The 10,365-nt window shown below is 40.8% G+C and overlaps 1 protein-coding gene across 1 annotated transcript in view; it reads left to right on the top strand.

Annotated features, from left to right (window-relative positions):
* Positions 1-1,266: 1,266 nt before the first annotated feature.
* LOC125488390 (trafficking protein particle complex subunit 8-like) overlaps positions 1,267-10,365 on the top strand; it is a gene marked incomplete at both ends in the record, with an annotated part of 35,785 nt that continues 26,686 nt past the window's right edge. Inside the window, one exon of the mRNA XM_048621427.1 lies at positions 1,267-1,350. Coding sequence (XP_048477384.1) covers positions 1,267-1,350 — 84 coding nt within the window. The remainder of the gene's footprint in view (positions 1,351-10,365) is intronic.

The following is a 10,365-nucleotide window of genomic DNA, read 5'->3' as shown; positions in this document are numbered from 1 at the left end:
GGCCTATGTAATTTTTTTTTTCAGTCCTTGCATGGTATTTTGTATATTAGGTTAGTTTTATTGGTTGTGAGTATGGCCTGGCATCCAACCGGAACTTCATCGACAAACACATTGAACTGGACCTGATATGCAAAGCACTGAAAAACAGAATGGGAAGTAATGTCAACCACCCCAGCAAACCGAGTCATATAAATGACAATGGGACAGAACACCAACGCTTCACTGAAGGCTCACTGACTATGTTACCTAGCAGGGTGATGAAACGTCGGGAAGCAAGTCTACAACCTCATCCACAATCCGAGCTATAAATCTTAGCAAAAACTTGTGTTTTATACAGATTCCACATAATCTCCTTGCTCTTGTACTCTATGCTATTATTAATAAAACTGAATGTACTGTCTGCCTGTTGAGCTGCTTTCAGTGACTTGTGTACATGCTCTGGTAAAATCAGAAAGAACAATACCAGCTGGTCCATTTTTGTGAGCGTAATAATCTTGACTGTGACAATTAGAATGCTGTGCTCAAGTTAGTCCCAGTTTGCTATGTTGGAACCTAAGAGTGAAATTTCTTTAGAAGTACTATGGTTACTTGCCTTGTTTCAGCTGTGGCTCACTGGCGGTGTGCAATTTGGCTGCTGCACTTCCTAAATTTTCAGTATTGAATAAACATCAAAAGAGCTTCAGATTGCTCTGTGGACATGAAAGACTTGCATTTATATAGTGCCTTTTCAGAACTGTCTTATGCAAACATTTGCAAATCCCAGTGATGCCAACAGTGTGAAGTTATATGAAACTTTCATTGTGAAAAAAGGCTAGGCAAATGGTTTTTACCACTAGAGGGTGAGTCATTAAACTGGAGTGCTGTCAGTGCTCTCAAGCATGAAACATTGCTAATTTATGAAAAGAAACAATTGTTGTTCTTCTAATTTTCACATTACCGAGAGCATTTAAAAGCGTGCTTTGACTTCATTCTACAGTCCAAGTGTCAGCATCTGAAACTAATCAAAATAGTAGTCTTGCTGACATGATTTAAGTGACACCTTTGTAATTGTCTCTGACAAGTCATCACCCTGTGGGATTAGTCGAGTTTGTATACAATAAGTCACTTATTTTGTGAATCAGTACGTGCCAAAAATGAGTTTTTACAGAAAAAGATACAAAAAAATGTTTTATGACTCCTGTTTTTAGTTTTGGACATTCTGTACATAGACGACAAGATCTTCAATTCAGTAATAAGTCATTAATACCATGTTCTGTTTTCCATCAGATCGCTCAGTTAAAGCTAGTGTTCCATGGTACAATAATTGGAAAGACACTTTGATGCATCTGAGTTCGTCCAAGTTCCATGCAGGTATTTTTATCAGTTGGTGTGGGGTTAACAGTTAACACTTCTATTCGTTTTCCATTTTCTTAGCTTTTTAAACACTTCCTCTGTAAAGCTGTCTGACTTTTTCTGATCTTCAGTTCTGTTTTTGATGTTAATCTAATCTACTGTTTTTGTATTGTTTTCAGAGGCCATAAAGATTTGGGGTGAAAGGGGAAAATGAGATTTTTATTTTTACACGTACATTTGGATTTTAAGGTGGCACTTGACAAGGTACCATACATGAGGCTCCTTAAGATAGGAGTCCATGGTGTTGAAGGTAGTATAGAATCATAGAATCCCTGCAGTGTGGAAACTGGCCATTCAGTCTAACAAGTCCACTCCGTCCCTCCTGAAGAGCATCCCTCCCATTCCCATTCCACTGAGGGCAACTTAGCATGGCCAATCCACCTACCCTGTACATCTTTGGACTGTGGGAGGAAACTGGAGCACCGAGGAAACCCATGCAGACCCTAGGAGTATGTGCAAACTCCACACACAGTGGCCAGAGGGTGGATTCAAACCTGGGTCCCAGGTGCTGAGGCAGCAGTGCTAACCAGTGAGCCACATGCTGCAGAGATAGAGGACTGACTAACGGAATACAGTTGGAAGAAGGAGGAGAGGACTATTTTTCAGGATGGTAATCTTTGTGCCACAGGAATCAGTGCTGTTTATTCACAATGACTTACAATATATATTAATGCCATGATTGAAGAAATTGTTCTATAACCAGGTTTGCAAATGATACCAAAAATACGTGGGGAGGCAAGTGATGAGGATGACAGAATCTACAAAGGGACCTAGACAGGTCAAGTGAATGAGCAAAAACCTGAAACATGGATTATAGTGTGGAGAAATGGTTATGCACTTTGTCAGGAAGAATTGAGCAGTTGAATGTTATTTAAATGGAGAAAGAGTCTGCAGAATGGTATGGAATAGAGGGATTTAGCAGTCCTAATCCATGAAATCCCGAAGCTAGCATCCAAGTTCAGCAGATAATAGGGAAGACAAATGGAATGTTGGCCTTTTTATTCAAAGGGATGAAGTATAAAAGGAAGAAGGTTTTGATAATAAGGTGTAGAGCTGGATGAACACAGCAGGCCAAGCAGCATCATAGGAGCAGGAAGGCTGATGTTTCGGGCCTAGACCCTTCATCAGAAATGGGGGAGGGGAAGGGCGTTCTAAAATAAATCGGGAGAGAGGGGGAGGCGGATAGAAGATGGATAGAGGAGAAGATAGGTGGAGAGGAAACAGACAGGTCGAAGAGGCGGGGATGGAGCCAGTAAAGCTGAGTGTAGGTAGGGAGGAGATAGGTCAGTCCAGGGAGGACAGACGAGTCAAGAGGGCGGGATGAGGTTAGTAGGTAGGGGATGGGGGTGCGGCTTGAAGTGGGAGGAAGAACAGGTTAGGGAGGCGGGGACAAGCTGGGCTGGTTTTGGGATGCGGTAGGGGGAGGGGAGATTTTGAAGCTTGTGAAATCCACATTGATACCATTGGGCTGCAGGGTTCCCAAGCGGAATACGAGTTGCTGTTCCTGCAACCTTCGGGTAGCATCGTAGTGGCACTGCAGGAGGCCCAGGATGGACGTGTCGTTTGAGAAATGGAAGGGGGAGTTGAAATGGTTCGCGACTGGGAGGTGCAGTTGTTTATTGCGAACCGAGCGTAGGTGTTCTGCAAAGCGGTCCCCGAGCCTCCGCTTGGTTTCCCCGATGTAGAGGAAGCCACAGTGGATGCAGTATACCACATTAGCAGATGTGTAGGTGAACATCTGCTTGATGTGGAAAGTCTTCTTGGGGCCTGGGATGGGGGTGAGGGAGGAGGTACGGGGGCAGCTGTAGCACTTCCTGCGGTTGCAGGGAAAAGTGCCGGGTGTGGTGGAGCTGGAGGGGAGTGTGGAGCGGACAAGGGAGTCACGGAGAGAGTTGTCCCTCCGGAAAGCAGATAAGGGTGGGGAGGGAAAGAAAGATGTCTTTGGTGGTGGGGTCGGATTGCAGATGGCGGAAGTGTCGGAGGATGATGCGTTGGATCCGGAGGTCGGTGGGGTGGTACGTGAGGACGAGGGGGATTCTTTTTTGGTTGTTATTGCAGGGGCGGGGTGTGAGGATGAGTTGTGGGAGACACTCTGAAGGGCGTTGATAAGGTTTTGATAAAACTAGACAAACAAGTCAGACCACAGTTGGAATATTGTTAACAGTTTGGGTTGCTTTGTCTAAACAAAGACAATATACAAGTATTGGAGGCAGTTTGGAGAAAGTTCGCTCAGCTGAGACCAGGCATGGAGGGACTGTCTTAGAAGTTGAGTAGACTAAATATGTCCTTATTGTAATATAAAAGAATGAGAGGAAATTTTGTTGAAACAACATACCTTGTCAACTTGCCTGGAATCTTGTCCTTGTGGAAAGGTTGTGCTCACCTGGGGGAGCATCTAGGACCAGCGGGCATAATCTTAGAATAAAGGTCGCATGTTTAAGATAGAGGGGAAGGAGTTTCTTCTGAAGGAAGTGAATCTGGAATTCTTTGCCACAGAGGGCTGTTGCAACTAAATCATTAAGTATATTCAAGGCTGAGAGAGACCAATTTTTACTCTGCAAGGAAACCCAGGGTTGTAGGGGAAAAAGCAGAAAAATGGAGCTGAAGATTGTCAGATCAGTCATGATCTCATTTGAATAGTGGTGCATCTCTCTGGGCAAAATGGGAGACCTAATCCATGAATCTCCAATATTATCCAATCTGAGCATTTGTGCTCAGATATCTTAGACAAACTAATGAGATTTGAGTGAATGTTTGGGGGGAAAAAAATAACAATCTTTGGTATTTGGCTTGCCAATTTATTTTGGCTTTGCTAGTCTATTTAAAGCTGGAGTAATGTTCTTTTTGGACATAAGGGAGGTGGTGGCATAATGATGTCACTGGATAATTAATCCAGAACCCCAATTTAATATTCTGGTGAAATTGTTTTGAGTCTCACCTGTGCAGATGATCAAATGTTAATTCAATAAAAAGATATAGCCTATTGGCGACCACTGACTGCTGTAAAAACCCATTTTCGTTCACAAATGCCTTTTTAGGGAAGGAAATCTGTCATCCTTGCCTGGTCTGACCTTTGACTCCAGGCTCACAGTAAAGTGGCTGGTTCTTAATTGTCCTCTAGGCAGTTATATGTGCAAAAAATGCTGGCCGAGCCAGTGATGCCCAGATCCTATGATCAAATTTTAACAAAAGTGTCTAGAGAATCTAAATTTTAATGTCAGAAATCACATGACACCAGATTATAGTCCAACAGGTTTATGTGAAATCACAAGCTTTTGGAGCACTGTTCCTTTGTCAAGTGAGGTGACGTCACTTGACGAAGGAGCAACGCTCCGAAAGCTTGTGACGTCAAATGTACCTGTTGGACTATAACCTGGTGTCATGTGATTTGTGAACTTGTCCTCCCCAGTTCAACACTATCACATCTAAATTTTAATGACGTTACTTGAAATCAGCAATGGGTTCTTGTCAGCCACGCATTTTTTTTAATGTTTTGTCTGTTCCTTGTTTTGGTTCTTTTGCAGTGTCTGTCCAATAATTTTGAACCTGCTGTACGTACTCGACTTTGACTTTGACTTTGATTTTGATTTTGTGTACTGGCAACTTCATCCAGAGTATCTGTATAATAGCTTTTCTCAATAAGTATCCTACTTATTCATTCCAAAACTGTTAAATCTTTTCTGGAGATAAGCTTTTTAATGCAAAGTTAAATGACAGGAATAAAAGAATGTTTCCAGCTGTTATTTAACTGGTTTGTTTTGTCAATTTTCAAAGGGTGATGTTTGGTGCAATGGGAATTATCTTGGAGAGAAATAAACTTGCCATATTTATTAAGGCACTGGATCAGTTGGTTCATGAATATATTATTTAGGAGCATGAGTAGTCCATTCAGACCTCTGAGCCTGCTTCTCTATTGAGTAAGGTTATGCTGATCTGATTACTCCACATTCCAGCCTACGTCTGACAACCTTGTACCTACTTGCTTACTGAGAATCCATCTACCACCACATTAAAAAGACCAAGTACTGTGCTTCCATTGCCTTTTTGAGGAATGAGGCCAAAGTCTCATGATCCTTAAAATTTGTCCTCCTCTGTTTTAAATCAGGAACTCCTTACTTCTTAAAATAAAGCAGCAATCTCCTAGTTCTAGATCTTCCCATAAGAGGAAACGCCCATCCACCCCGTGAAGACCGAACAGGATCATCTTTCAATTAAGATGCCTATTAATCTTCTAAATTCAAGCTGATGCAAGCCTAGCATGTCCAGCCTTTCCTCATGAGGCAATCCACATGTTCCAGATATTAATCTGCATATTATATTATAAAATCAGACCTGCATTATATGCAATGCTTTGTCTTTATCTTCACCAATGCCCTGTGTAACCTTTGTTGCTTTAATAATAAAAGTGGATGTGGATACAGCAGACTTGAAATAATAACAAAGTACTGGGAAAAACTCGGCAGGTCTGCCGGTATCTGTGGAGAAATGGGCAAAACATGTTAACGTTTTGAGTCTGATATGACTCCTTTTTGAACCTTGCTTTTTGTCCTGTGTACCCCTTTTGTAAAGGTAAAGTTGCCTGGAAGCCTCATGCCTTCTTTACAACTTACTTTCTTACTCCTCTTTTTGTGTCATGAGCAAATTTACCTTTCGCCCCTTCATCCAAGTCATTGATATAATTGTTATAAATGTACAAGAAATGTTGAGGCTCCAGCACTGATCCCCGTAACCAGCATCTTGCCAACCAGAAATTGAGCCATTTATTATTACTGTAGCTAGTTAACGGGAAACAGTCCATATCTTTTATTTGCCAGGTGTATTGCAGCAATGCACAGACACAGCTCCTGAAACAGCACCTTCTCGACCAAAAGTAGGCTATTCAGCCCATTGTGTCTACTCTGCCATTCTGTGAGACCATGGCTGATCACATGCTGTTTCTTGCTTCTTCCACATCAACACTGATTCCCTTACTGATTAGAAATCTGATTGTCTCAACCTTATATTCTTATCAGTCATTCTCTACAGCCCACGCCATCAGGAATTCCAGAGATTCACAACCCCCGACTGCTACTCCCTAGAAGGATAAGGGCAACATCACCTGCAGGTTCCTGTACAAACCACTTGTCACATTTCCGTGGAAATGTGTTGCAGTTCCCACAATATTGCTGGATCAAAATCCTGGCATTCCCTCCCTAATGATACTGTATTCCTCCTGCAAATGGATTTCAAGAAACAGCTCGCCACCACCTTCTCAAGGACACATTGGATGTGGAATAAATGCTGGCCCAATCACGAAGCCCTCCCCCACCGAATGAATAGAAAATAATGTTATTCCCAATCAATGATCTTTTGTTCACTACAGTAGTCTTTGTTATGGCATCTACTAATGCTTTCCAGAAATCTAAGCACAATACATTCTGCAGTTCCCCTTTATCCACAGCCCTGTTACTAATAGGGGTGGGGGTACATGCGAATTGGATGTTTGTGTTCAGCATTGCATCACATATCTTCCAGAATAAGAACCGCAGGAAACCAAAAATCTGACAATGAATCTGAGCATGCACTTAGGCACAAAAGTTTTTGTGCTCGCCTGAAAACAGGTTTAACACCTTCTCCGAAAGGTTGCATCTATCAGTACAACTCTCCAATCCGTACTTGAACTGTGGGTCAGACTAGATGACGTGCATCGCAATGACATTTATTGCGCTAATATATACTAAATGTATCAATTTTTCTGATAGCATACGTCTGAATACGGTCAGAAGTTGGAATAAGATGTTTTTTATGCTAAAGCTTTTGCTTTTCAAACAAGTAAAGCAAGTAGTTTCAAGGTAGATAATTCTGCTTTGTTAAGCAAACAGCACATTGATACATGTTTCTGTGATCAAAAAGTAGTATGGGGAGTAAATTATTGTATTGTACTGTTTTTGACGTTGCAATTACTTGATGAAGATCCAATGAAGCAAAATTTTGAAATCCAATTTAATTGTACTTCCAACCTCTGAATTTTCACTGTGGTTTCTTGGGGTTTTTTCCTTCAGGTTTTTAATTTTTCTCTTGGATGTGCATTATGTACAGTTCTTGGTGTCAAAATGAAAAGCGCAAACTTGTATCAAAGCTTTTGGGCAAATCCCACTGTTTGAAGGTTACTTTTTGGAAGTAATGTGTGATGACCTTGTGTATTTTTTAATTTGTTACTACTTCTCGCACACTGGTTGGAGTATGTGGGTGGTGATGAAGAGTCAGAAGTCCTTGTATCAGACATAGACGAACACCAGCTCCTCTGATTAATCTTTCAATTCACATTGGTAGTGTTACATTATGCAGAACAGAGAAATTTGACAGTTTTATTAACATGAGTCTGAGAATTTTTTTTGTATAGATTAGTCACAATCTTAGAGTTGATAACCTAATACAGGTGATTGAGGAATGTCGCATTGTGGAGGGAGACCCAAAAGCATCACTTTCTCATGAATTTTGATCTTGGAAAGTTCATTTGAAATGTATCTGGGTCTTGACTCCCTGTTATGTTGTAAGTCTGAACAGTTGGTCTTGCTGTTTTCATCTTCAGTTGCAGTGGTTATTTCTGAATTCTGGCCGCATGGTTCCAGCAGTACTCCTTGTTTACAATCTGTTCTGCAATTATTATCTAAACCTGCAGTGTTCTCTTCTATCTATCCTCATTCTCCATTCCATTATTGTGTGCAAGTGCTGCTAATTAAACTAAGATAATTTAGCTTCTCTATTTTGTTCATGTTTCTGCTGAAAACAGTTGAGATTGCACTGATAATTTTGGTAGTATGTTGTTGAGTGATCTTCCAGTTTGAATAAAATCTTGACTAGGCCACAGACTATTGTAGCAATTCTGGAGCCCACATCTATAGGGGGGGGATATGATAGCACTGGAGAGGGTGTAAAGGAGATTTACCAGGATATAATTTTGTATAACAACATGCTATAGTTTGTATTTTACATTAGCCTGTTTTTCCTGATGCTACAATACCTGGGTTTGCGTTCCTGTGTACAGTTCTACGCCTTTATACTCTATAAGTTTGATAGAACCTCCCTAAGAGCCTTTGAGAATTTGTGTTTGTACTTTTTTTTTTTTTAAGTGAGCTGTCTAGTTGAAACATTCAATCTCTACGCAGTGTTTGTACACTTCAGAAACTGATTTAAAGGTTAAAGTCTAAGAGCAGATCAGTTTCCAAAGTAACATGTTGAGTTTAGAAGCTACCTTATTCTACCCTAGCCTATTAAAATGTGGTGGGGGAGAGAAAGATCTGTCTAAAGAGACAGCTGGAGTACTGAACCTGGGAGCAAAGAACAGGATTGATGCCCATTTCATAATGCAGAGCTGTTTGAGAAACGCTTCTGTGCATTCAGGATTTTGTCTCCAAATGGAAACAGTTCTCTATTTTTTTTCAAAGCTTTCATCTAGTTTCACAATCTCTATAAAAGAGGAAGTATAAGGTCAAGTAATAAGTATGATCTGTAGTTTTTCAAGTGTTAAATTCTTTTTGGTTTCTGTTGGGGGATGATCCAGTAATCAAACTAATTTTTAAACAAAGTTTACTGTACTAGTCTATGTAAGTGACCAGTAGTGTTAACTTGTATTCAGTAACATCTAGAAGAGCCTTTAAGGTGAATGCTATATACTTTGAACACTTAAGAGCAGTTCTTGCGGTAAACCAGTTCTCCTCTTGAGGATTGTGAAAAGGATACCATAGAGGTGTTGTGCAATATTTTAATTGCACTTACAGCATTGTCACAGATATACTTTTAAAAATAGTGCTAGCAGCATCTGTGGAGAGAGAGTTAACTTTCCAGGTTCAATATGACTCTTCAGAGCTGAAAAGGGTTGGAAAAGGTATACTTTATGCTTTTGACAGGAGAAGGAGCAAGTGGAACAGATGGAGTGTGCTGAGCTAGAAACAAGTGGGTTGCTAATGGTGAAGGGGAGAGAGATCAAAAATGGGTGTAAATTTAGGTGTGAAAAGGCACTGTGCTGAGAGCAAAGTCAAGAAGATGTGGCTGTCCATGTCTGGGGAGGGGTGAAGGATTGGAGATGGACTTTAGTAGTTACAGATTGTGCCATTTTCAGGATGGCAATTATCCCAACTCTGACCTTTTTTATTAGTTAGCCAATCCTCTATCCATGCTAATATGTCACCTAACACCGTGCTTCCTTCTATGAGCAAGCCTGTGTGGTATCTTACCAAGCACCTTCGGGAAAATCCAAATGTATTGCATTCATTGTTTTCCCCTTTATCTATCCTGCTTGTTAATTCCTTTTTAATAAAGTTGCTACACACAACATCGTCCTTCATGAAGTCATGCTGATTTTGTTTGATCAGTGCCACAGGAGCTCGAACTGGGCCATGGGTGTGGTGGGTGTGGGTTAGATTGATGTGTATGTTCTGTTGTCAAGTTTTCAGATGACAAAAAATAGGTGGAAAGGCAATTTGTGAGATTGATACAGTCAAGAGGTATAGACAGGTTGAGTAAATGGGCAAAATGAGGTTATGTGCTTTGACAGGAAGAATTGTCAAGCTTAATATTGAAATAGACTGCAGAAAGCTGCAGTACAAAGGGATTTCAGGATCCTTGTCCATAAATCATAAAAAGTTAGTATCTAGGTTCACTGTGTAATTGAGAAGGAAAATGGACTGTTGGCCTTTTTATTTGGAAGTGAATGAACTATAAAAAAGCAAAGTCTTTCTTAAACCGCGGAACTAGTCGAGCCACATCTGGAAAATTGAACAAGTTTGATCTCCTTACCAAAGAAAATATGCTATTATTGAATGCAGTCCAGAGAATATTGACCTGGTTGGTCCTGGTTATGGAGGGACCGTCTTATGAGGAGAGGTGACATAATTGAACATAACCAATTCTTAGGAGGCTTGACACGGAGATTTACAATAATTGTTTCCTCATGGGAAAATCCAGGACAAGAGGGCATCATCTCAGAATCGG

This window comes from Rhincodon typus, unplaced genomic scaffold (assembly GCF_021869965.1).
Source record: "Rhincodon typus isolate 14 unplaced genomic scaffold, sRhiTyp1.1 hic_rhity00000653, whole genome shotgun sequence".
Classification (NCBI taxonomy): Eukaryota; Metazoa; Chordata; class Chondrichthyes; order Orectolobiformes; family Rhincodontidae; genus Rhincodon; species Rhincodon typus.
The sequence above is the reverse complement of the archived record's forward strand: the minus strand, read 5'-3'. Positions and strand labels throughout refer to the sequence as shown.